At 46.9% G+C, this 26373-nt stretch overlaps 1 protein-coding gene across 8 annotated transcripts; it reads left to right on the top strand.

Moving 5' to 3' along the window:
- Nucleotides 1-8219: 8219 nt before the first annotated feature.
- TPRKB (TP53RK binding protein) lies at nucleotides 8220-24303 on the top strand. 8 transcript variants are annotated; one of them, XM_059659411.1, is made up of 5 exons: nucleotides 8220-8662; nucleotides 13669-13828; nucleotides 15864-15986; nucleotides 17539-17715; nucleotides 23303-24303. In XM_059659411.1, exons 2-5 carry the CDS (start codon nucleotides 13688-13690, stop codon nucleotides 24074-24076), a joined length of 1215 nt encoding a protein of 404 aa, XP_059515394.1. In that variant the 5' UTR covers nucleotides 8220-8662; nucleotides 13669-13687; the 3' UTR covers nucleotides 24077-24303. The 8 variants fall into 8 exon arrangements, with proteins under 8 accessions (XP_059515394.1, XP_059515397.1, XP_059515401.1 ...); XM_059659418.1 differs by lacking the exon at nucleotides 23303-24303 and adding an exon at nucleotides 18433-18559 and having other exon boundaries at nucleotides 8237-8662; XM_059659413.1 differs by lacking the exon at nucleotides 8220-8662 and adding an exon at nucleotides 8699-8993.
- Nucleotides 24304-26373: the final 2070 nt, after the last annotated feature.

Here is a 26373-nt window from a genome sequence, read left to right on the forward strand (position 1 = left end):
GCCCGCAGAAGTGCCATCATATAAACATTGCCACCTTCAAAATGCTTTCTTTACCCTATTGTTCCCTCTGTCCTTTTCCCCTTTTATTTCAGTTGTTGGCATGGCTTGTTAAAATCTAGACTACATTTGTTATCTTGTGTCTCACTTATTCTTCAACACACTGTATGCCTGGCTTCTGCTTGCACCCACCATTGAACATTTTCTGGCTCAAGGAATCAGCAACTCCCTTTTTAAAAGTTCTTCAGTGTTCTGTTTAAACTTAAAATTTATTTATTTTTTTTTAAATATATTTTATTGATTTTTTACAGAGAGGAAGGGAGAGGGACAGAGAGTTAGAAACATCGATGAGAGAGATCAATCAGCCGCCTCCTGCACACCCCCCACTGGGGATGTGCCCGCAACCAAGGTACATGCCCTTGACCAGAATCGAACCTGGGACCCTTGAGTCTGCAGGCCAACACTCTACTGAGCCAAACCAGTTTGGCTTAAAATTTTTATTAAAAACACATAGGAGCAGTTTAAAATTCAAATAGTTCTACCAAGTTTACCATGAAGAATAGTCCCAGCCACCACCCCTGCTTACCCGATGATAACTCCCCAAAGGCAGTCACTAAGTAATTTTTACATTATCTTCCAGTATTTGCTTCCTTATCTATATATATAAAAGGCTAATATGCTAAGTGTCCCTCCGCCCATCCGACCAGTCGCTATGACACGCACTGGCCACCAGGAGGCAGATGCTGTACACAGGAGCTGCCATGATGCACACTGGCCATTTACAGAGAAACGGCAGCATGGACCTGGCACTGATAAAACAACACTCGGCTTCCCCCAAGTGGTACACAGGCCCCGCCATCACCCCGGAGTGACAGCCCACCAAATTGCAGCTGACGCTGCCAAGACTCCATGGAGCAAAATGCGGCCCACAGCCCAGCCCAGCCTGGAAATGGTGGCTGTGGACGCTGGGTAATGATGTCCTGTCGCAGCTCCCGGCTTCCTCTCCCGAGCCACGGGCCATCTATATATATAAAAGGCTAATATGCTAAGTATCTGTAAGTGTCCGTCTGGGTAATGACGTCAGGTAGCAACGCTCGGCTTCCTCGCCCTAGCCCAGGGGTGGGCAAACTTTTTGACTCGAGGGCCACAATGGGTTCTTAAACTGGACCGGAGGGCCGGAACAAAAGCATGGACGGAGTGTTTGTGTGAACTAATACATGTTAACACTGCTGCTGGTGAAGGAGCGGAGGGGAGAGCAAGAGAACCCTCCGCTCTTTCGGCTCCGCGGGCCGGATAGAACAGCTGAATGGGCCGGATCCGGCCCGCGGGCCGTAGTTTGCCCACGGCTGCCCTAGTGACAGCTCGCCTCCTTGCAGTTTCTTCAGCCCAGGAACACAACTTGCTTTATAGCCAGTTGCTGTGTTGCTGACAATTACCTGATAAAGAAGTTGGGGTGCTTCACTGAGCTGGAAAAAGTTTAGCTAAATCAGAAAGCAGGTCTACCATAATTAAGTTTATTCTATATAAAAGGCTAAGTTGACTTGCCCATGTGCAATACATAGAAAGCTCTCGCTGGCTCCAATCGCACGCATGTGTTTCCATCTGTCATTGTCAATCGTGAATTTGGTTGACACTTCTATATAGAGAGGGCGAATAGCGATATTAAAATATTTCTTCTAATTAATTTCCTTTCAATGTGCATGAATTCATGCACCGGGTCACTAGTTTAAATATATGCTTATGTCACCAGTTCTTGATTTTTCAATTTCTGATATTATCTGTTGACTTCTTAAAGTGGGAAGATAAGGATTTAGCTTTTTCACCTCATCTACCCATACATAGAATCTACTTTTAACTCTTGGTCGAGGCCTTCAGTAATCAGACTCCCAGCTGGTTCTTCTTTTAATTTTTATTTATTCAAAATATCTTTAATTTTAAAACACCCAGCATTCAATACCAACTTAGAATCCAGATTTGTTTAAATCTCCCTGCCGGCTGCCCTCAGAGTGCTCGTAATCAGGGACAAGGCCACTTTGAGAGTGGCATGGAGATGGGAAGCCAAGGGGAAGTAGGGGCTGCCAAAGACCCGGACACAGGTCCCGTTTTTGGGGAGCCACTTGGGGTGCCTGAAGGGCTGGCAAGAACCTAGTGCTGTCTTGGTTGCTGGTTGGCCCCCTGGCCTCCCCTCAGCATCCTGTCCCTCCTGAGGCACCATTACACAGATGCCAGGGGGGGGGGGGGGCTGTGTCCAGGTGATGCCACGTGGGTCCTCAGCCCAGGAAAGGCAAATGGGCCGCTTGCCTTGGGGTCCAGCGGACCAGAGGGTAGGTTTGCGTGCTTGAGCACATTCCCACAGGACAGGCTGCCAGCATGCTAACTGCCCAGGTAGGGTGGTCGCAGTCCATTTGTCTCGCCCAGGGGCTGTCGGGTGGTAGGGTAGCTACTGTGCCAGCCGGTAGGTGATGTGCCTCCCGTGATTTCCCTGGGCCTGATGATCTTTACCACTTGCGTCAGGGTGAGAGCAGGGCTGGGTGAGGACTCCCCAGGCACCCAGGTGTGTGGTGGTGGTAGGGGGGCAGGGGGACAGCAAGACAGGTGGCCCCAGGATCCTGACCTTGGGTGAGAGGAGACCTGGGGGCACCCCTGACTTCAGCTGCTTTTTCTTTTCTTTTTTGTTTATATTGAATTTGTTGGGGTGATACTGGTTAACAAAATCATGGTTAACAAAACCTGTTAAGAAAACAGGTTTCAGCCGAAACCGGTTTGGCTCGGTGGATAGAGCGTCTGCCTGCGGACTGAAAGGTCCCAGGTTCGATTCCGGCCAAGGGCATGTACCTGGGTTGCGCGCACTTCCCCAGTGGGGGATGTGCAGGAGGCAGCTGATCGATGTTTCTCTCTCATCGATCTTTCTAACTCTCTATCTCTCTCCCTTCCTCTCTGTAAAAAATCAATAAAATATATTTAAAAAAAAAAAAAAAGAAAGAAAAAAAAAGAAAACAGGTTTCAGATACACAATTTCATGTCCAGCTGATTTTTCAAAGCCTCCGCGATGTAACACTCCACTCTTCAGTGAGCCGCCATTTCCCAAACACTGTGTTGTACATATTTATGCCACTCTGTCTTTCAGATGGTGCACAGCTGTGAGGGCTCTCCTGTGGTCTCTGAGCAAAACGTTCTCGCTTTGGAAGCCCCATCCCCTTAGTGAAGCCTCCTCTCCCAGCTGTACTTCCCTACTGGTTCATTTCTTCTTGTACAACATACCTTATGTCGCTGTTTGGCATTTATTTCATTTATATCTCCTGTCACATGAAACAAGTTCTAAGCCCCCTCTCAGATTCCTTCAACCCTCTCCCTCTTCCCTGAAGCCATCATCCGCCACTTGGACCCCAGTCTTTTTTTTTTTTTTTTTTTTTTTTTTGCATTGCCAGCTAACCTTCTTCGCTCCCTGAGCTGACTAGAGCCCGGGTTAAACTGGACCGGCATGGCCCTTACGACCTCCACATCAAGCCCACTGTCTTCTCAGTCACCCTTCCACTTTAGAGATAGAGGAAATGTCACACTACAGGCCACAGGGCCTGGCTTCTGAGCTGCTACTGAAGGATGAGATGATCAGAAGTGTGGAGGCATCAGTTCCCAAGTGGGGAGCCTTGGTTAATGGAACAAAATACAGGAGGAGCCTGGCAGGCTGACTCCCCCTTTCCGTCCCCCTGCAGTGGACGACTCTCAGGCACGGTTTTTCCTTTCAAGCCGTCCAGAGAAAGGCAAGCCTGCTGAGCGCGCACACATGCCAAACCACCGGGTGTCTCGGCTCTGGCTCCTTGTGAAGTCTCCAGGGAGGTAATCCCTGGTGCCATCTTGCTTTGCCTCTTTCCTTGCTTGCCTTTCCCGATTTCCTCACCCTCACCTTGCTTCAGGCTCTGCTTTCCAGAGTGTTTATTCATCAACTTGGCAGAGTCATAGTTTTGAGTGTTCAACCATGCATATGAGAACGGAAACCACCAGAGCGCTTCCCTGATTTGACATTGAGATCCTACATATATTTATACCTTCGAGGCATATCGAAATGTCACTTACATCTGAGGTAACAGTTTTTCAAGAAGTACACATTATTTTCACAACAGGGCAGTAGTTTTTGGAGTCTGGGTGTCTTCCATGACCCATTTGTTCAGGTAACACTTCCATGGTTAGATTCACTTCAACAGATGGTGACAGTTATGCGTATGTATGCAAGTCAATGTATTGCAGAGAAGGTTGATATTCTTAGGGAAGTTCTCAGTTAACTCTTCATCAGATCAGTTTTTTAATTAATTTTATAATGCATAATGATCTCTATTCCTCTGCAGCTGTAGATAAAGGATCATGTTCACCTCTGAGATGACTTTTTGAAAAACAATAAAATTTATGTTTTTTTAGTGTACAATTCTGTGAGTTTTGACAAATGCATTCAATTTTGTGGCAACAATTAAAAACAGTTTTATTACCCCCACAGCCCGAAAATTCCCTCATGTCACTTTGTAACCAATTGCTCCCACCAAGGCAGACCCTGGCAACAACTGATCTGTTTTCTGTCCATGCAGTTTTGGCTCTTCTGGAATGTCAAGTGAGTAGAATCAGACAATATATGTAGCCTGTTGAATGTGACTCTTTTCATTTACCATAATGCTTTTGAGATTTATCCATGTTGCCAAGTGGATCACTCGCTCATTCCCTTTAATGCTGCTAGTATTCTATTATATGGATACTAGATGCCTGATGCACGAAATTCTTGCAAGGGGCTTGGCCTCGCAGCCCCGGCTTCGTCCAAAAGGTCATCCAGAAGGTCGTTCAGCTGTCCGGTCTAATTAGCATATTATGCTTTTATTATTATAGATACCCCAATTTGTTTATCCATCTACCAGTTGAAGGATTGGATTGTTTCCAGTTTTTTATTTTGAACAAAGATGCTATAAACATTTGTGTACAGATTTTTATGAACATACATGTTTATTTTCCTTGGAGTAGGATTGCTGCTGTGGGATAAATGTGTGTCTAATTCTATAAGAAACTGCCAAACTTTTCCAAATGGCTGTACATCTCCATCAACAACGTATGAGTTCCAGCTAACTCTCACCAGTACTGTACTGTCAGTTTTTTTCTTTTATTCTAGCTAATCTAATACAGATGTTGTGCGGTCTCATATTTTTAAAACGACTTAGATATAATTGGCACACAATATGCTGTACGTTTTTTAAGTAAGCATTTTGATATATTTGACACGTATACATCCATGAAAGCATTACCACAATTAAGATAGAACATATGTATTACTCCAAAGTTTCCTTGTGCCCCTTTGTAATTCCTTATTTCCACCCTAGGCCCCTTAACCAAGCAACCGCTGACCTGCTGTCACTATAGAGTCATTTTATATAAGTGGAGTCATACAGCATGTACTATTTTCATGTCTGGGTTTTTTCATTCGGCATAATTATTTTGAGATCCATCCATGTTGTTGTATGTAGCAACAACTGATCCTTTTGACTGCCCAGTTAGTCCATTGTATGTATATACCATTTGCTTATCCATTTACTAGATGAATATTCGGGTTTCCAGCTTTTGGCGCTTATAACAGCTGCTATGAACAGACAACTTTTTTAAATGTCTATTTTTAATCAACTTTATTGAGGCACAATGTATAGTCTATCAAATTTACTCTTTTAAAGTGCATAATTTGATGATTTTTAAAAATATTTTTACTGATTCCAGAGGAAGGGAAAGAGGGAGAGATAGAAACATCAATGATAAGAATCATTGATGGGTTGCCTCCTGCACGCCCCCCACTGGGGGGCCCACAACACGGGCATGTCCTCTGACCAGTAGAACAGGAATCGAACTGTGACCTCCTGGTTCAAAGGTCCATGCTCAACCACGGAGCCACGCTGTCTGGGTTAATTTGATGGGTTTTGACAAATTCATACTCCCTGATAGCTAACACTACATCAGGATATGGAACACTGGTTCACTGCAGAGGTCAACCTTGGGGTCCTTTCCAGTCCATGTCCCACTTCCCCATCCCTAGCAACCACTGGTTTTCTTTTAGTCTCTCTAGAATAAATTTGTATTTTCTAAAGTTTTGTAGAAATGGGACCATACAGTAACATAATTTTAGATTTTTGTGCTTTTTTTTTTTGCTGAGCATGTTTTTAGATTTATCTATGTTGCAAGTATTGCAAATACCAGTAGTTCATTCTTTTCTATTACTGAGTAGCATTTCATTGTATGAATTTACTCTAAGTTGTTTATCCATTGATGTGTTGTTGGGCATTGGGTTAATTTTTGGCTGTCATGAGTATATTTGTTATAAACAGTTATGTGTAAACCTTTGTGTGGACACATATTTTCACTTCTGGATAAATTTCAGGAGTGAAATTTCTAGGTACAGTACATTTTATAAATAACTTTTATTATTAAATATATATTTTAAAGAAACTGCCAAATTCTTTTCTAAAGTAGTTACATTCAGACCAGCAATATGAGGGTTCTATATTCTGCATGTTGTTCAACACTTGATATTATCAGTCCTTTAAACTTTCGTCATCATATAGGTGTATAGTAGTATCTCATTGTATTTTTAACTTGCACTTCCCTGGTGGCTAATGATATTGAGCATCTTTTCATGTGTTTATTGATCTTTCATATATCTTTTGTGAAGTGTCTGTTTAAATGTCACCCATTCTTGGTTGTTTTGCTTAGTTGTAAGAGTTCTTTATACCAGACTTGGCAGAATTATTTTTTCTAATTAACTTCATTCCCACAGTTCCACAGTTCTCTTTGCTACTAGTATTCCTTAAATAGGCTAAGGCCTTATGTGCCTTAGAGCCTTTGAATTCTCTTTGTTGCCTGGACTGCTGCTCTCTCAGATACACAACTTGCTTCCAGACTTCCTCCAGTCACTGTTCAAATGGCCCTTTTTGTGAGACATTTCTTAAACATCCTATTTAAAAGAGGCACACCCCACCCCACCCCACCCCACCTGCCCTAGCTGGTTTGGCTCAGTGGATAGAGTATGGGTCTGGGGCTGAAGGGTCCTGGGTTCCATTCCGGCCAAGGGCACATGCCAAGATTGCAGGCTTGATCCCCAGCAGGGAGCGTGCAGGTGGCAGCTGATCAATGATTCTCTCTTATCATTGATGTTTCTATACTCATTCCCTCTCCCTTCCTCTCTGAAATCAATAAAAATATATTTTTTAAAAACCTATTTCCTCTGCATAGCACATATGCATAGGACAGCTATATTTGTTGTTTGCGTGTCTTCCTGTGTAAAGAATAGTACTGGATAAGATGAGCCCCGACCATAAAAAAAAAAACATGTAAAATACAGCCTGTTGCCCTAGCCCTGTGGTCGGCAACCTCATTAGTCAACAGAGCCAAATATCAACAGTACAACGATAGAAATTTCTTTTGAGAGCCAAATTTTTTAAACTTAAACTATATAGGTAGATACACTGTTATTAACTTAATTAGGGTACTCCTAAGCTGGCCTTTGCTAAAAAGTCCTCAGTCTGATTGAGGTACGTTCGCTGAGGTCCACCCCTTCCAACTCTCCCATCCACACTCGTCTTGTGTACTTGTTTCGTCTATCTCCTTTCGTTCATCCTCTCTATATGTCCAAGCCATCTCAACATACCTTTCTCAATCCTCGACACTACAGCTTCTTTCACTCCACAACGTTCCCTAAAATTAACTTAATAAACTTTACTTAAAGTTTTAAGTCAACTTCTCACTGTACGTGCGGCCGGCTCGTGGTATTTTGTGAAAGAGCCACACCCAAGGGGCCAAAGAGCCGCATGTGGCTCGTGAGCCCCAGTTTGCCGACCGCTGCCCTAGCTGGTTTGGCTCAGTGAGAGAGCCTTGGCCTTGATTCGTCAAGAGCACCTGCACTTCTCTCGGTTGCAGGCTCCTCCCGCCTGTGCCCTGGTCAGCGCACCTGCAGGAGGCAACACAACACACGGATATTTCTGTCCCTCTCCCACTCGCTCTAAAAATCAATGGAAAAAATATCCTCGGGTGAGAATTAAAAAAAAAAAAAAAAGGATAAGAAAATCACTACCCCGATTCAATTTTTAAAAAACAATAAAATAAAATACAGCCGGTGTAGGCGATTGCCTCCTCTCTTGGAGGCTGATACATTCAGGGATGATTTCATTAATTTGTCACGATCTCTTCTTATCCAAAGCAAATCTGAGAGCTGACCCCTAGGAGATCCTCCCTAAATGGCCCGCCCAGAGCAAGAAGGAAACCGAGTCCCGCTTGCCCCCAGGAAGAACTGTTGAAGCTCGACCGGCGGAGGCGTGTGGAGTTCATCTTGGCCAGTGCTTTGCACAAGAAGTGGTGACAGCTCGTCCAAGACCCAACCAGGGTTAGGGACGAGGCTGAGACTCGCACCCAGGCTTCAGCTGCCCACCCGCGGGTCCTTGCAGCCCCCTCGCCGGAAGTGACGGACGGAACCCGGCTGTCTGCGTCTGGGGACCGCCTTGGGGAGAAAGATCTGCGGAAGGGCGGGTGGGACCGGAGGCCGGAACCTTCCTTCCGTGGGGACCCGGAGAGAAGCTGACCGGAGGAGGGCGGGGAGAAGGCGCCGCTTTGTTTCCGAGGGGACGATCTTCCGAGACGGACGCGGGAGGCGGCGGTGAGTCCCCGCGGGAGCGGGTCGGGCGGACTGGAAGGAGGCGGGCTGGGGGTGGGCCGGTGCTGGGCCGCTGGGACCCGGGACCTTTGAGGCGACGCCTGGCGTTCCCCGCGCCTCGTTTATGAAGCGCCTCCCGAAGCCGGGCCCTGGGATGCAGCCCGGAAGTGACGGACTCGGTCCCCCTTCAGGGAGCGCACAGCCCGGGACGCGAGACGCCCCCGCTCACTGCCAAGTGTGACGAGGGCCGAGAAGGAGCCCGTGTAATAGAGTCCAGCTCGGGGTCGCTGCTAAATGGACTCCTGACGGCGGGCTGAAGGGAGGGAGGAACTGGGTCGGTGGCCCCTGTCCCAGAGGCAGAGCGGGGGGCGGCTCGGGGACGGCCATCGGCCCGGAGGGGAGTGCGGTTCTCTCTCAAATCAATAAGTAGACATATCCTCAGGTGAGAATATTTTTTAATTACTTTTATTTTTAAAAATATATTTTTATTGATTTCAGAGAGGAAGGGAGAGGGAGAGACACATCAATGATGAGAGTCATTGATCGGCTGCCTCCTGCACGCCCCCCGCTGGGGACCCGGCGGAGCCCAGGCACGTGCCCTTGAGCGGAATCGAACCTGCGACCCCTCAGTCCGCAGGCCGAGGCCCCATCCACTGAGACAACCCAGCCAGGGCGAGAAAAGAAAAGAAAATCACTACCCCTGCTTCAATTTTTTAAAAAATAATAAAATAAAATAGAGCCTGTGTGGGGATTACCTCCTCTCTTGGAGGCTGATGCGTTCAGGGATGATTTCATTAATGTCGTCCCGATGGTACGATGGTACCTGAGGCTGAGCGCGGTCCCAGGGGCCAGGAGGTCCCGGTGGGGTTCCCTGCTGGACCCTGATGGGGCGTGTGCAAGAGGCAGGCAATCGGTGATTTTCTCATCATGGATGTTTCTCCCTCTCCCTTCCTCTCTGAAATCAATAAAAATGCATTTTTCAAAAGAGGTAAAATTGGCAAGACTTTATGGATTAGATATGCTGTTTAAGTGATAGGATTCTAAGTTTCTGGCCTAAGTGAGTGAATTCAAAGCAATTTCCTTTTCCTCTAGTGTAAACACTGAAACCACAGGAAGTATTTTTCCCTCCATGATTATATGTACTTAATAAATTTTGTGTGCTCTCTGTAGAAAACTCAGAACATACACATGTAGGACAGTAAAAAATGTATAATCCAACTACCCAAGATGGCCATTTTTGGTGTATTTCCTTCATGTTTTTGTCTTCTGCATCTTTTTGTGTAACTGGGAATATATTCATTATGTCTTTTTGTATCTACTTTTTCCCCATTGGACATTATGACAATAAAGATTGAACTGGTATGTGCCAGAACATTATTTACAGATTTTTCTTTTCCTGATTGTAACAGAAAAAGTCAGATGTAATTCCATCAAGTTAGAGATAGCTTTTTGGTGTATTTTCCTTTAAATTTGTGTGTGTGCACCTTTTATAAAAACCCATGATTTATGCTGAATTCTATGTTTTGTTTTCCAATCAGAGGTTTTTATTTAATGTTATTTATTACTATTTTTGTCTTTACTCTTTAAGACTATAGGCGTTTTTTAAAAAAATATTTTATTGATTTTTTACAGAGAGGAAGGGAGAGAGATAGAGAGTTAGAAACATCGACCAGCTGCCTCCTGCACACTCCCCACCGGGGATGTGCCCGCAACCCAGGCACATGCCCTTGACCGGAATCGAACCTGGGACCCTTCAGTCCGCAGGCCGACACTCTAGCCACTGAGCCAAACCGGTTAGGGCAAGACTATAGGTTTTAATGGTTGTTTCGTCATAACCAATCCCCTGTTACTAGCTAATAGATTTCAACTTTTTAAAAAATATATATTTCTTTATTGATTTCAGAGATGAGGGAAGAGGGAGAGAGAAACATCAATGATGAGAGAGAATCATCGATCGGCTGTCTCCTGCACACCCGCCGCTGGGGATCGAGCCCGCAACCCAGGCATGTGCCTTTGGCCGAAATCAAACCTGGGACCCTTCAGTCCACAGTCTGACGTTCTATCCACTGAGCCAGACCGGCTAGAGCAGGTTTCAACTTTTTACAGTTAGAATGAGAGGGACCTCTTATTACATAAATTCTCAGATGTCCAATTTATTCCTTGAGAAAGAGTTCTAGAAATGGAACCTACCAGATGGAGAGAGAACGTGAACCTATCAAATTGCCTCACCCAAATATCTAATTAAGGCTTTGATTGAAATTGTTTTAACACATTGTTCGCAGGTAGTTTTTATCTCGCGCTAACAGGTGGCGAGGGCCATTTTTGCAGTTGAATAGATTGATTACCGTTATACCTGGAAGTACATACATAATTCACCATTGTATGTGTTAGAGACCCAAATTTTGTCCTTTGGAATTCATATATCTGCATGTTAGCATCCCTTTAGAGCAATAAAAAAGTATAAAAATAAACGTATTTATACGTTACCTGCATTCTACCGCTAGTCTATAAAAAATGTATTAATACGTGTCCCGCGCCCTACTACCAGTCAACGTAAAACGTATAAATACGTTTCCCGCATACAATGTGTTAAAGATCAAATTTTTGCAAGACTTTGTTTTTCCATCTAGGTTATAGTTATGTCTTTCTCATTATTCAAACTGTCTCATGCTTCTTTCATGTCTTTGTATATACCCTTCCCTTTCCTTGTTAAATTATGTCTAAGAAAGGGCCAATATTACTGATTATTTAATAACTAGAGGCCCGGTGCACAAAAATTTGTGCACTGGGGGGGGTGGTCCCTCAGCCTGCCCTGTGCCCTCTCGCAGTCTGGGACCCCTCGGGAGATAACGACCTGCTGGCTTAGGCCTGCTCCCGGGTGGCAGAGGGCAGGCCCAATCCCTAGGTGCAGCCCCTGGTCGGGCTTAGAGCAGGGCTGATTGAGGAGTTGGGGCGCCGCCCCCTGTCACACTCAAGGCAGGGTCGATGGGGAGGTTGTGGAGCAACCCCCTGTCACACACAGAGCAGGGCCCATCAGGGGGGTTGGGGCTCTGTACCCTGTCACGCACAGAGCAGGGCCCATCAGGGGGTTGGGGTGCTGCCCTCTATCACCCACAGAGCAGGGCGGATCAGGGGGTTGGGGCGCCGCCACTCTCACACTCAGGGCAGGGCTGATGGGGAGGTTATGGCTCTACCCCGTCACACACAGAGCAGGGCCCGTGGGGGGGGAGCTCCCCCCTATCAGGCACAGAGCAGGGTGGATAGGGAGGTTGTGGCTCCGCGCCCTGTCACACACAGAGCCGCAGGGCGATCAGGGGGTTTGGGCGCTGCCCCCTGTCATGCTGATCCTGGTGCTGGGAGGCATATTACCCTTTTACTATATAGGGTAGAGGCCTGGTGCACGGGTGGGGCCGGCTGGTTTGCCCTGAAGGGTGTCCTGGATCAGGGTGGGGGTCCCCACTGGGGTGCCTGGCCAGTCTGGGTGAGGGGCTGAGGGCTGTTTTCAGGCTGGGGGTGACTGAACTCCCAAACGCTCCTTTTTTCCTTTTTTTTTTTTTTTTTTTTTATTCTGGGCCAGCTTTAGCTTGAGGCTTGGCTCCAGCTCTTAGGCCTCCGGCTGAAAGTAGGTTTCTGGCCTTTGCTTACAATGTTTCCAATCTGCTGGCTGAAGTTGGGCGTATTTGTTACAGAGTTTCTTAAACTGCCAGCTCAGAGGCAGCGGCAGGCGGGGAACGTTGGTTTCCTCCGTCACTGAGGCAACCAAGCCTCATGTTAGTTTCAAGCTGCCTGGCTGCCGGCCGCCATCTTGGCTGACAGTTAATTTGCATATCTCGCTGATTAGCCAATGAAAAGGGTATCGGTCGTATGCCAATTACCATGTTTCTCTTTTATTAGATAGGATGTGCCTTCTCTGCTGAAATTCCATGTGTGAAATGACTTTGAGTCATGTCACACTTTTATTTACAAAATTATTTTCTCCCTTAATATGTGTTTAGGTTTTGCTAAAATACAAATAAGAAGGTGAGATCAGAAAGTTTTAAAAGGCCGTGTAGAAGACAGGCTTTGAAACCGGACACAATGGGTCCGAGGCCACCTGTCACTGCTTGAGCCAAATTATGCAGAGACAGGGTTGGATTACATATGAGCGTTCATTCCTTAATGCTGGCTGTATGGGGAGACCAGTCCGTCACCCTGGAAATTCTGCTCTGACCCCCCCTTGTCAGGTGGCTGTTTATATACACACAAGGAAGAAGATAGCTAGCAACATGCAGCCGTGAGCTGCACGTGTAGCATGAAGAGGGGAGGATAAAGTCTGCTGTCCGGCCTTCAGGAGCTCAGAGTCCGGTAACAGGGTGGCTAATCTTTTATGATGTTACAAACAGCTCAGCCTGTCCTTGGGGCTGGAAAATGGTCAGCGTTCCTGAGATAAACTCCCAGAGGGGGTCAGGGTCTGGGCACAGCAACCAAATCGAAGCATGTCCTGTCCTTGGTCTGTTCTCAAAATGTATTTCTTTTCTGAGTAGTGGGCCCATCGAGGCAGCTCATCTCTTTATAGCCTTGTTTCATCCTCCAGTTTCCCAGGGTCTGTAAGAAACCTTATGTATAGTTAGTAAGTGATTAACTTTTAGACAGCTGTGGCTCTATTATTACATGCCCTTCCCCACTCTCAGTTTGGTTAACACTGTCGGTAACTTACAGCCTACAGAGTTCCTGATATTCTGCTCCTCATCAGCTGCTGGGGAAGCTGCCCTCAGCCACCCCTCTGAGCTTCCTCACCTGCACAACAGGGCGTCGGGCCGCAGCCACGATCCTTTCCCAGTAAAGGCAACTACAGAGAGCTCAGCAGGGGAGGAAGAGAAGATCCCATGAGGAAGCCAGATGTGCTTTTGGGGTGGATTTTTCTAGTTTAGCAGTTGTATCATTAAATTTATTAGCAAGGATGTTTGTTATGAATGCTAATGTTAACTTTTAAACAAAAGTTTTTTGGTCTTTTTGGTTTTATGCAATAGAATCCTGTTTATCTATGAAATGCAGTTAACACATCAGCTGGACCTATTTCCGGAATGCAGGGTGACCCTTCTGTTATTTAAAGATGTAAAAAATGCTGGAGACTTGAGAAAAAAGGCCATGGAAGGTGCTATTGATAGTTCATTGATAAACCCTACAGTGGTAAGTACAAGTGAGAATGAATGAGACATACGGGCATTTAAGAGTATGTTAATTTTTCATGATGTAATAGGCTAGCCTAAAATCGCCATCTTCGGGTAAAAAGTTCTTGTCCAGGCTGTGGAGTGGAGTCAGACTTGGGCAGCCTTGAGTTTAATAGTGAATAGAAGCTGAAGTTTCAGGCCCTGCACTAGGAGGTGGGAAAGGTGTGGTCTGGCTTCATAAGGCAGATGCCTGGATCTCCGTTTCTCACCTGAACCGGAAAATCTCTGCAAAGAGGCATCGTATAGCGCTGACGAGCACACGCTGTGGAATCATGTTGCAGGACTTCATCCCAACTCTGCCAGTGGTTAGGACTTGGCACAAATGGTAGCCAACGTCTATATAGTGTTTACTCTGTTCTGGCATCATTCTAAGTGCTTTACATATACTAACTCACTTCACAACAACTCTGTGAAGTAAGTACTATGATTACCTCCACCTAACAAAACACTAAGGAATTTGCCTGAGTCGTTGGTGACACAGCTGGCATTCAAACCCAGAGATTCGCTACTTTTGTTTCATCTACTGCAGGTGAATAAGTATACTGATTTCATAGGGTAGTTTTAAGAATTAAAGGATAATCCTATATAATAAAAGAGAAACGTAAATTGGCCATCCCTCTGCTGTGCTCACCAGCCCATCAGGAGTGAGTATGCAAATTAACCCAACAAAGATGGCAGGTTAATTTGCATACACAGGCGCCAAGTGGAGAGCAGTACAGGAGAGCCGGAGGCTTGTGGGGGGGGGGGGGGCGGGACATGGCTCCCTTGGTCGCTCCCAGTAACTGAGGGAGCCACGCCCCCCCAAGCCACCAGGCAGAGAGCAGAGAGGGAGAGCTGGCGGCTTGGAGGACTTGGCAGAGAGGGAGGCCAGGGATGGAGACAGCAGGAAGGGGAAACCAAGACCGCGGGGAGCACCAGGAATTCTGGGAATAATAGTTCTGTTGGCAGCCCCAGGACCGGAAGCGAAAGCACAGAGTGCGGGGAGCACCAGGAATGCTGGGAATTGTAGTTATGGTGGCAGATGGATCTCCTAGACACTAGAGCAGCGGTTCTCAACCTGTGGGTCGTGACCCCTTTGGGGGTCAAACAACCCTTTCACAGGAGTCACCTAAGACCATCGGAAAACACATATATAATTACATATTGTTTTTGTGATTAATCACTATGCTTTAATTATGTTCAATTTGTAACAATGAAAATACATCCTGCATATCAGATATTTACATTTCGATTTATAACAGTAGCAAAATTACAGTTATGAAATAGCAACGAAAATAATTTTATAGTTGGAGGTCACCACAACATGAGGAACTGTATTAAAGGGTCGCAGCATTAGGAAGGTTGAGAACCACTGCACTAGAACAAAGTGAGCCTGGAGCAAGTTACTGTTGCTGTGGGTGATGGAGGGAAAGCAAAAGTAAGAGACATAAGTAAAATCAGAGTGTCTGGGAAAAATTAAAGGGAAGATATCCTAAAACTTCCAGGAAATCTCCACCAATGAAGCAAAGAAAAAAAAATGCCTCTATTATTCTGTGAGCAACAAACCAAACTAAGTTGGGGTCTCAGACAGTTCGCTCATATGATTGGAAAGATAGACAGAAACTCCCAGATTGGAGAGGGTGCAGGTCGGGCTGAGGGACCCCCACACCCTCCAGTACACGAATGTCGTGCACCAGGCCTCTAGTAGAAGTATAAAATGTTTAGAATATGACCTTCCCCATAATATTAGCCCTTGATAAATGTTATTTTTAATTTGTTTTACTATTTAAGTTCATTGCAACTTTAAAATTCTATGATTTTCTGAACACCCAGGTCCTTGAGATAGCAATTTTGAAAGTATAGTTTATAGGAATTATGATGAAGTAAAACAGCCTGACCTTGGAGTTATCATGAGATAGGGCATGTGACTTCAGAGTACTCCAGATTCTCTGTGTGTAATTCTTTTTGGTTTGTTTGTGTTGTGTTGTGTTGTTTGTTTGTTTTTTTTTTGGTAGATTGTCGATCCATTTCAGATACTTGTGGCAGCAAACAAAGCAGTTCATCTCTACAAACTAGGAAAAATGAAGACGAGAACTCTATCTACTGAAATTATTTTCAACCTGTCCCCAAATAACAATGTAATTAATATGGATTTACTTAACTTTATTTCTGCTCACCTTGTCATGATAATATGAGTGTTCCCCAGAATTCCTGTAAGTCTATTGTTAGTAGCAAACCAAAGGAGTAGTGAAGAGAGGTCTGGACAGAGAGTTGAGGTTTAGCTCTGCCTTTTGCTAGAAAAATAAGCTTTGGACTCACTTTGCATTTGAGCAAACAAAAGTTTTGCTAATTTTTTTTTAAAAATATATTTTTATTAATTTTTTACAGAGAGGAAGGGAGAGAGATAGAGAGTCAGAAACATCGATGAGAGAGAAACATCGATCAGCCACCTCCTGCACATCCCCCACCGGGGATGTGCCCGCAACCCAAGTACATGCCCTTGACCGGAATCGAACCTGGGACCTTTCAGTCTGCAGGCCGACGCTCTATCCACTGAGCCAAACCAGTTTCGGCAAGTTTTGCTAAATTAAGTGAGCATAGTTTTATCTGTATAGGATCAGGAAGATCCCTGTAAGTGACATCTGAATCTACATGATAAAACAATAGGCATGGATATTTGAGTGCTATCGTATGCATTTTTAATTCTTCCTGTAAACTTGAGGGTAGAACCCATGTCTTTTCCATTTACAAGAAGCCTGCCTGCTACCTAGAACAGCCCTTAGCACATGCTCATTCCCACACTCAGTGTGTAGAAAGAGTTTGTGATTTGAGATACTAATAGTAACTCAAAAGTTTTGAGCTAAAGACATTCCACATGTGGCACATAAAAATAAAAAATAGCTGAAATTTTGCTGATGAAGTTTTAGTATTACCACTACTATTAATAACACAGCCAGGTACTAATGTCATCAAAAGAAAACTTAGGAAACCTGTGGTATGGTTTAAAATACAGATGTTTGAAATATTCATGAAATGCATGATAATAGAATCCCCCAGTACCTGGAGGAAAAATTACCAGGTAATTATTGTTTCTTTGAGAACATTTGAAATAATTCAAGAAACTATTCCATTCAGTGGACACCTGTTTGTCCCTGTGCCATTCAGTTCTAGGAACAGAAGGAACAGATACGTCCTGAGGAAGGCAGGTGAACAAGACGGAAATCCGAATGCCCCAAGATCAATGATACGATGGGGATGATAATTCACATCTGTGGGAACAGCAAAGAACAGTTTTTCTATAAGGAGGAGGGTGCAGGAGGGAATGACATTTAAACTGCACCTTGCGGGTGAGGGCACTCCAGGCAGAGCACAGTGAGCACACAGGCAATGAAGTGTGACATGATGGGATCTCCAAACAGTCTAGCCTGGTTGGTCGGCAGGAGTGCAGGACTGAGGGTCACCAGCCGGAGGAGGGGTGATTGGTGTGCCTTGCAAAGAAGTTTGAGCTTGATTCCACAGGATGAGCAGAGAGTGCTGTAGAGGCAGAACTGGTAGATGTTGGGAAGGGATTATTGAAGATAAAAACTAGGCAGAGAGAACTCCCAGGATATGAAAATACCCTGAGCAGGAAGAAAGATGGTGAGGTGCTTCAGACATAGAAACTATTGCTTTATTGTCTTTTCCCCCCAGATTTCAGAGGCTTTGAAAAAATTCGGTATCTCAGCAAATGACACTTCAGTTCTAATTGTTTACATTGAAGATGGAGAAAAACAAATAGATAAAGAAGACCTAATAGCTAAGGTAGAAGGTCAGCAAGTTTCCCTGAAAAATCTTCCTGAAATAACAAATATTACAGAAGTCAAAAAGGTTTGTAAATCCAAAAAGGTGATAGATAAGGAATGATACCAATGCTGTTTGCTATTGCTAACCTATGCTGCTTTTTTCTTTTTCGAACTTTTTTTTCAATCCATTTATTATTTTTTTAGACAAAGGAAGGGAGAGAGAGAAACATTAATCCCTTGCCTCCCATATGCTCCCTGACTGGGGATAGAACCCCCAACCTAGGTATGTGCCCTGCCCGGGAATCGACGCTCCAACCAACTGAGCCACCCAGCGTGGCATTTTTTTGAACTTTTAAGAAAGGTTAACATAATTTAAAATTACTTGAAAAATTATTATAGATGCGAAGAATTGGAAGAGGCAGGTTTGTGTAAAATATAATTAGAAACTTGGTTGATAAAAGCATTTTCTAATTAAGAAAGAATAGACAACTTTAGATGTCAAGCTTACATAGTTATATTACATTTGTAATATAACATAAATTTAGTATGAAGCTAGTGTGTATGCCTTTAAAACTGGTACAAATTTAGTTTCTATGTTTAGAGAGCTACTACCATAATTTCAATTTAAAGGGCACTTTTGACATATGTGATGCATCTACTTTGCATATTTTAGTCACGTTTTAATTTCATACTGTTATCCCAATAATTGAATGATAAATGATTTCACTTACAGGTTTGTGTAATAAAAGTTAGTAGTGCATGAATATATTAGAATGCCATAATTTGTATTTTATTTTAATAGATATATAAACTATCTTCACAAGAAGAAAGGATTGGGACATTATTGGATGCTGTCATTTGTAGAATGTCAACAAAAGATGTTTTGTGAAATGTCAGAAACATTAAAAATGTTCAGCATTTATAAAAAACGTTGCTTTTTCTTTTCTTATAATAAAACTAGAGGCCTGGTGCACGAAATTCATGTGGGGGTGGGGGATGTTCTCAGCCAGACCTGTGCCCTCTCACAATCCGGGACCCCTCAGGGCATGTCCAACCGCCGGTTTACAGGCCTAAACCAGCAGTCAGACATCCCTCGCTATCTGGGATGCTGCATGCACCAGTGACCATAATTTCATACAGGTGAAAGGCATCTTGCCGCCCTAGCTGGTTTGTCTCCATGGATAGAGGACATGATAGAGGACAAAGGGTTCCCAGTTCGATTCCAGTCAAGGGCACATGCCTGGGGTTGCGGCTTGATCCCCAATAGGGAGCATGCAGGAGGCAGCCAATCAATGAGTCTCATCATTGATGTTTCTATCTCTCCCTCTCCCTCCCTCTCTGAAATCAATAGAAATATATATATTTTTTAAGAAGGCATCTTGCTGTTGTATGGGCAGCTACATTTTTTGCCCTGATTATAAAAAGTGGTACATAACATGATCCTTCTGAGGCAGTAGTACCATTTTCCCCATCTTATGGGTGGAAAAAACTGAAGCAGAGAGAAGTTAATTGGCTTTGTCACACAGTTATAAGTGTCAGAATCAGGGCTGACCACAAAATGTGTACGCCAGAGTCCATGCATGTCATCGCTGCATCATCCTGTTTTTTCAGTGTTAGAGTGGCCTTGCCAGGTTTTAATTTTTAAATATAAGGCTGTACCCAATACATAGGGTAGGGTCCCTAGGCCCGGCCGGTGATCAGGGCCAATCTGTGGGGTGACTGGTGGGGTGAGCCCCCGCTGGCACCTGCCTTGGCTGGTGGTACTGCTGCTGCCTGCTGGCTGGCCCCGCTCCCTGCTGCCGCCACCGGTTGCCTCCTTCTATGGCCCCGACTGAGGGCAGCTCCTCCATTGAGCATCTGCCCCCTGGTGGTCAGTGTATGTCATAGTGGCCGGTCGTTCCATCATTCAATCAATTTGCATATTAGGGTTTTATTATATAGGATTTATATGTGTTTATTATAGAAAATTTTAAAACAATGTTATAACGGGGGGAAACCTTCTATTTCTACCTGTTAATATTTTCAAAGATAATCACTGTTAGTGTTATTTGTTATTCTAGTCTTCTATTTCCATTCAGATATATTTTATCTATATATATAAAAGCCTAAGCAACCGGTCGACCATTTGACCAGTCAACCGATTAACAGTAGCTATGATGCACACTGACCATCAGGGGACAGACGATCCAACCTGTAGGTTACCTTGCTGCTTGGGTTCGGCTGATCGGGACTGGGCAAGACGGGCCACACACGCCTTGGAACCCTCCCTCAATCCCTCCCCAGCTGGCCAACCTCCTGTGGCCCCTCCCCAACTGGCCAGCCCCATTGGCCCCAATTGGGACTGGGTGAGACGGGCCAGATACGCCCTGGAGCCCTACCTGGCCCCAATCTTGCACTGATGGGGTCCCGGATTGCAAAAGGGTGCAGGGCAGGCCAAGGGACCCCACAGGTGAATGAATCCAGCACCGGGCCTCTAGTTTTTATGTAATTGGAATAGTAATTGCAAATATTTGTTGGATGTCTACAAGGTACTAGGTTTTTGCCTTAGTGATTTTTTTTTAAAATATATATTTTATTGATTTTTTTTACAGAGAGGAAGGGAGAGGGATAGAGAGTTAGAAACATCTATCAGCTGCCTCCTACACACCCCCTACTGGGGATGTGCCTGCAACCAACGTACATGTCCTTGACCGGAATGGAACCTGGGACCCTTGAGACCACAGGCTGATGCTCTATCCACTGAGCCAAACTGGTCAGGGCTGCCTTAGTGATTTTATAAACACTAGCTCATAACACTTTTTGGGATAGATGCTGTTATTACCCTCATTTTACACTCGGCCACTAAAACATGGTAACTTGCCCAAGGTCCTACCGCTAATGTAAAATCATGTTTTATAAGTGATTTGGGTTTTTTTCTCATTTTGATTGTATCAGTCAAGGTAGACTAGGTCATGGTTGGCAAACCTTTCTGTGAAGGGCCAGATAGTAAATATTTACAGCGTTGCAGGCCGAATGGTCTCTGTTGCATCTACTCAGCTCTCACTGTTGTAGTGCAGGGGCATCCACAGTCCGTACGTGAATGACGAATGTGGTGGTTTTCCAGTAAAACTGGAAATAAGTGATGGGCAGGATGACCGAGGACTGTGGTTTGAGGAGTTCTGGGTTAGATTGGGCTGCAATTCCGATCCCTAAAGCCCATTGGCTTCACATGACACAGCTCCTTGCTCACTCTGTGTAGCCAGCGTGAATCGGCAGGAAGACTTGCAGTGACTCTGGGACCCGGCCGGCTGACGGCCTCGTCTCAGCGTGCGCTCTGTGGGTCACTGCGCAGCTGGAAGGAACACCCTCAGGGCGGCTCCTCAAGTGCAGAAGCACACAGCTAACGTTCCCTGCGTGCACTCTGCTCAGCACTTTAATGCACTCCCTCACTTAGTCTTCATTGCAACCCCAGGGGATTTTGCCAGCGAAAAACCAGACTTGGTCTCTCAAGTCTATTTCAAAAAATTTCAAGTGTACAAAACCATTGCAAATATTATTTGAAAGTAAGTTGCATTCCTTGAGGCACTCACCCTGCATTGTGCTTGTCGTGGCTCTTCGTCTCCTTTAGAACAATTCTTTTAAAAAAAGTAATGTTGAGATTGTTTTAAGAGTACTCCAGATGTCTTTCAGAATTCCACAATCTGGAATTGTTTGTGATTTGAATCAGTTTAAATATTTTTGGGCATAATAGATCGATTTTGTGTCCTTCCTGTGTATTTTAAATAAATAAGTAACTGCATGTTTCCCCTGAAGCTGAGAGATGCTGCTCCCCTCAAAGCTCAGAATGCTGTGGTCGGGGTTAAGTTTCAGATCTGTGGGACCCCAGGTGCTGTGCTCCTCTTCCCGTGCCCCCACAAACACGTTCGTTTTATTGATGTGTAACATTTCGCATATGTAGCTCCTTTATTACACATTTGTGTTGCTTTCAAATTTTTGCCTCCCCTTTTCAAGTAAATCTTGGTACATGTTTCTCCTTTATTTTTTAAAATGTATTCTTACTGATTTCAGAAAGAGGAAAGGAGGGGGAGAGAGAGGAAGAAACATCAGTGATGAGCGAGAATCATTGATTGGCTGCCTCCTCCACGCCCCACAATGGGGATCAAACCCACAACTCGGCCATATGCCCTGACCAGGAATCCAACGTGACGTTTTGATTCATAGGTCAACACTCAATCACTAGCCGCGCTGGCCAGACTGTTTCTCTTTAGAACAGCTTCCCGGAAGTGGAATTACTGGGGATGAGGATATGCATTCATTAAAGGCTTTTAATACAAGACAGGAGCTATGTGCAGTTTGGTAGGTCACATGATTTGCCTCCTTCATCAAGGGTTACATATTAAAGCTACAAACTGGCTGTCTGCCCTGCGCACTGGAATAAGGTGGGGAACGGACTCTGTTACCCAGGAGGTCATTGTCCCACGTCTCCCCATCCTGAACTGAGCCATCTCAGGGGAAGGGTCTTTAATCACCCATCACTACCCCACACACACTCAGAACTACAGGGACTGCTTATAAGCCTGCTGCCCCTTCAGGCTGTCCCGGACCCTTTCCCCGCTCCCAGATGATGACCCGTATTCCAAAAATGAAAGGAGAACAGGCTCGCTGCCCAGCTCCCTGACACGGGTTGATAATTAACATGGCCAGGAGCCAGCCAATGAGTGGCCTCCAGGGCCTGGTCCCAGAGCTAGAGCCAGCCCTGCACAGTCTTCCCAGATGCCAGTCAGAGGCTGAGGGAAGAGGCCGGGCTGAGGCCACCCTGGACATTCGAGGCTTTTGTGGTGACAGGTGAGAGGACGTGGGTGGAAGGACGGGGCTCTGAGTGTGGCCTGCAGCTCCGGACCCTCCTCTGGCCCTCAAGGCAGGGCCAGGTTGGGTGTTGGGCTCTCGGGCAGGCTCAGCAGCCTCCACCTTGGCAATCGGGGGAAGGAGCCTTTGCGGAGACCTGTGCTTGGGGACACAGGCTTCCCTCAAAGTGCGGACCCTGGCAGAGGCACCAAGGGTGAGGGGCACATGCTCTGGCTGCTGCACGGTGGCACCAATGTAGCAAGGGGCTGAGAGGAGAGGCAGGAAGGGGGGGAAGAGGCCCAAGCCGGTTTGGCTCAGTGGATAGAGCATCAGCCTGCAGACTGAAGGGTCCCAGGTTTGATTCCAGTCAAGGGCACGTACCTCAGGCCCAGGCCCTGGTTGGAGCACATGCAGGAGGCAACCAATCGATGTGTTTCTCTCACATTGGTATTTCTGGCTTTCCCTCTCCCATGCTCTCTAAAAATCAGTGGAAAAATATCCTCAGGTGAGGATTTTTAAAAAAAGAGTGGGAGGGGAAGTGGTGGAGGGGAGGGCACATGTATCTGTTGTTTTATCAAATTCTCAGAACAACCTCAGAGGCAGGCTTTGGTTTTACACTGTTGTACAGATGAAGAGGCTCAGAGAGGTTAGGCAACATGCCCAAGGTCACACAGCTAGAAAAGAATGGAGCCAGGTCAAATGCAAGTCTTTCTGACCCTGCACCTTCTCCCAGTGGCTGTGTCCTACTTCCTGGGGCAGCAGCAGAAAGACAAGCCCTTGACAGGGGCTCTGTGGTTCCCGGGAGGTGGGAGATGGGGGTCTCACTTGGCTTCCTCTCTCTTCCCCAGGGCTGTGGGAAGGGTGCAGGGACGCCTAGCTCTCTCTGCTGGACTTCGAGGCTCAGACCCACCAGTCCCATGGCTCCTTGTCACATCCGCAAATACCAGGAGAGCGACCGCCCATGGGTCTTGGACTTGTTCGCCCGGGGCATGGCTGAGCACGCCCCCACCACCTTGCGCCACATCCTGAAGCTGCCACGAACTCTTGTGCTCTTGCTTGGGGGGCCCCTCGCCCTGTTTGTGGTCTCTGGGTCCTGGCTGCTGGCCCTCATGGCCGGCCTCACCCTCCTGGCTGCCCTGAGGTTCCTGGCCAAATACCCCTGGACCCAGTATGTGTCCAACTGTTTGCGCACAGACATGCGTGACATCAGCAAAACCTACCTGAGTGAGCCAGGCTCCTGCTTCTGGGTGGCTGAGTGTGAGGGGCGGGTGGTGGGCACGGTGGGAGCTCTGCCCGTTGGGGAGCCCACCCTGCGGAAGGAGCAGGTGGAGCTGCTTCACTTAAGCGTGGCCTGGGAGCACCGGGGCCAGGGGATAGCGAAAGCCCTGGTCAGGACCGTCCTGCGGTTTGCACGGGACCAGGGCTGCCGTGAGGTCGTCCTCAGCACCAGCATGCTGCAGTGCTCCGCCCTGGCCCTCTACCAGCGCCTCGGCTTCCGCAAGACCGGCCAGTATTTCCCCTCCATGATTAACAGGCTATCTGCTGTTCATATAGTTCATTTAACCTACTGGCTCCCCTCTGCTCATGTGTCTCAGGCACCAGGGCAGAGACAGGGCCTGTGATCTGTGTCCTTGTGGATTAGTCAGGACAGGACAGGCTCTGCCGCAGTAACAAGCTCACCCGAGCCTCCTGTGACAGCACAGTAAAGCTTCTGTTTGTGAACGTCTGAGCCCCACGGGATGGTGGTGGATCTGCTCCATTTAGTCTTTTTCAGATGCCACTGTTCCGTTTATCTACTGACACAGATAAAATCAATCACAAAAGAATAATAAACATTTCCTTAGCTGAATTCTGTGAGTCAGCAATGCCGATGGGGCTTGGCTGGGCAGCTCTTTGGTCTCGGCTTTGTCCACACGTCCTGGGTGGCTGGTTCCCGAGCCGTGGGGTTGGCTGAGTGACGGGGTGCCTGGGCTTTCCTAGGTTCCCGCAGGCTCGCTCAGGCATGGCTTCCAGGTGATTGAATGAGCCCAAGAGAAGCAAAAACAAGCAAATGCATTTTCAAGCCTCTGCAGGTGTCACACCTGCTAACATCCCAGGCTCAGCGGGAAGAAAGGGACCCACCTCTTTAGCGCTGCAGGGACTCCTGGCAAAGGGACTTGGAGAGGAGTGGGGTGAGTCCAGGTGAGAAGTTGGGGTGAGTCCAGGTGAGAAAGTTGGGGTGAGTCCAGTTGAGAAGTTGGGGTGAGTCCAGGTGAGAAAGTTGGGGTGAGTCCAGGTGAGAACTTGGGGTGAGTCCAGGTGAGAAGGTTGGGGTCAGGGAGGCTCTGCTGACGGGGAAGAAGTCAGCCAGGGACAGAGTGTGGGATGTTGACCTCCAGGCTAGACCTGCCAGTCATGGGACCCTGGTCGCACTGGCTGGGACCAGTCACATGGCCCCACAGGTCTGAAGGGCGGCTGGGAAAGTGGTGTCCTGGAAGGGAAGTGGGCCTGGCCAGTTCCTCAGATCTGCCACCCCTGGGACCCCGCCTTTGTCCCCGGATGCCCAGAGGCTCCAGATTCTCACAGGTGCCTTAGACTGAACTGCCTCATCTGGTGAGACTGATCCCTTGTGAGGTGGGCCCGGGCCCAGGACGGGTGGGTGCAGCCCCCTGCACCCTTCCCAGCTGGCGCATCACCGGCATGGGTGGCTCACAGGTGATCTGGAGCCTCTCACTGGGTCCCCCCAACCCAGAGGCTGCTGTTCAGGAGCTGGTGAGTCCCTGATGACCCAGGAAATCCAGGTGCCCTTTCAGGTGTGCCTTGTGACACACAGGCCTCCATCCCTGCAGTGTGCTCTGCTCCTGGCTGATCTCTGATGGTTAGCCAAGGCCACAAACCTGCTCACTCCTGCCAGCTCCCTTTGTAACAAGCACATCACCTCGAAATGGGGACCAGGAGCAAAGTGGCTCCAACATGCATGTTCTTGCCCAAAACCCTGGGCCCCAACCTTGTCCCTTTATTTAGGTCTCTTCTCCCTAGTCTGGGGTCCCACACAGGCCCCTCTGTCAGCCCATCCTCCTCCTGCAGGCCTGCGCCCTACAACTTCCCCGTGATGCTCAGAAGACTTGACCACTGTTTAACTGGCCCCTGATTCTGGGTCTTAAACCAAACGTCTGTGCCCCCTCATGTGTTCCAGCTTCAATAGGTACCGGCAGGGACTGGGGTCCATCTCCGGGAGGGGGCAGGAAGAGGCAGGGACCTGCTCCCCTCAGCTCCCCTGGGCCCAGGCAGGTGGCCCCGCAGGAGGAGTTCCCGTGTGGGCACTGGTGCTCGAGACCAGGGAGCTGAGGAGGGACCAAGGAGGGGCAAGGGCAGATCCGTGGTCATGAGTGGAGGGATGAGGGAGTTACTGACAACATGGTAGGACATCAGAGGGGCACTTAACCCCTAGTTGGTGAGGGCTTCCCAGAGCGGCCAGGGCTTCTGCTCCTAAAAAACAAAGCCAGGAATGTGTCACCCAGCCAGTGTGGCTCAGTGGTTGAGCATCGACCTATGACCCAGGAGGTCACCATTCAATTCCTGGTCAGGGCACGTGCCTGAGTTGGGTGCTCAGTCCCCAGTGAGGGGCATGCAGAATTCTCATCATTGATGTTTCTCTCTCTCTCTCCCTCTCTCTTCCTCTCTGAGATAAACTAACATACATATACATGTACATATACTTATACATATACATATACATATACATATACATATACATATGAACGTGTCCATCACCCGCTCCAGTCCCCTGCACGCGTTGCCCATCTCCCGGTCTTTCAGTGAATGGAAGCTCTTGCCCTGGCCTGGTGGCTCAGCTGGTGGAGTGTCGTCCGTGCACTGAAAGGTGTGGTTTCAGTCCTGGTCAGGGCACATACTGGGTTGTGGGTTGGGTCAGGAAGCA

The sequence above is a fragment of the Myotis daubentonii genome, chromosome 12 (assembly GCF_963259705.1).
Source record: "Myotis daubentonii chromosome 12, mMyoDau2.1, whole genome shotgun sequence".
In the NCBI taxonomy this organism is placed as follows: Eukaryota; Metazoa; Chordata; class Mammalia; order Chiroptera; family Vespertilionidae; genus Myotis; species Myotis daubentonii.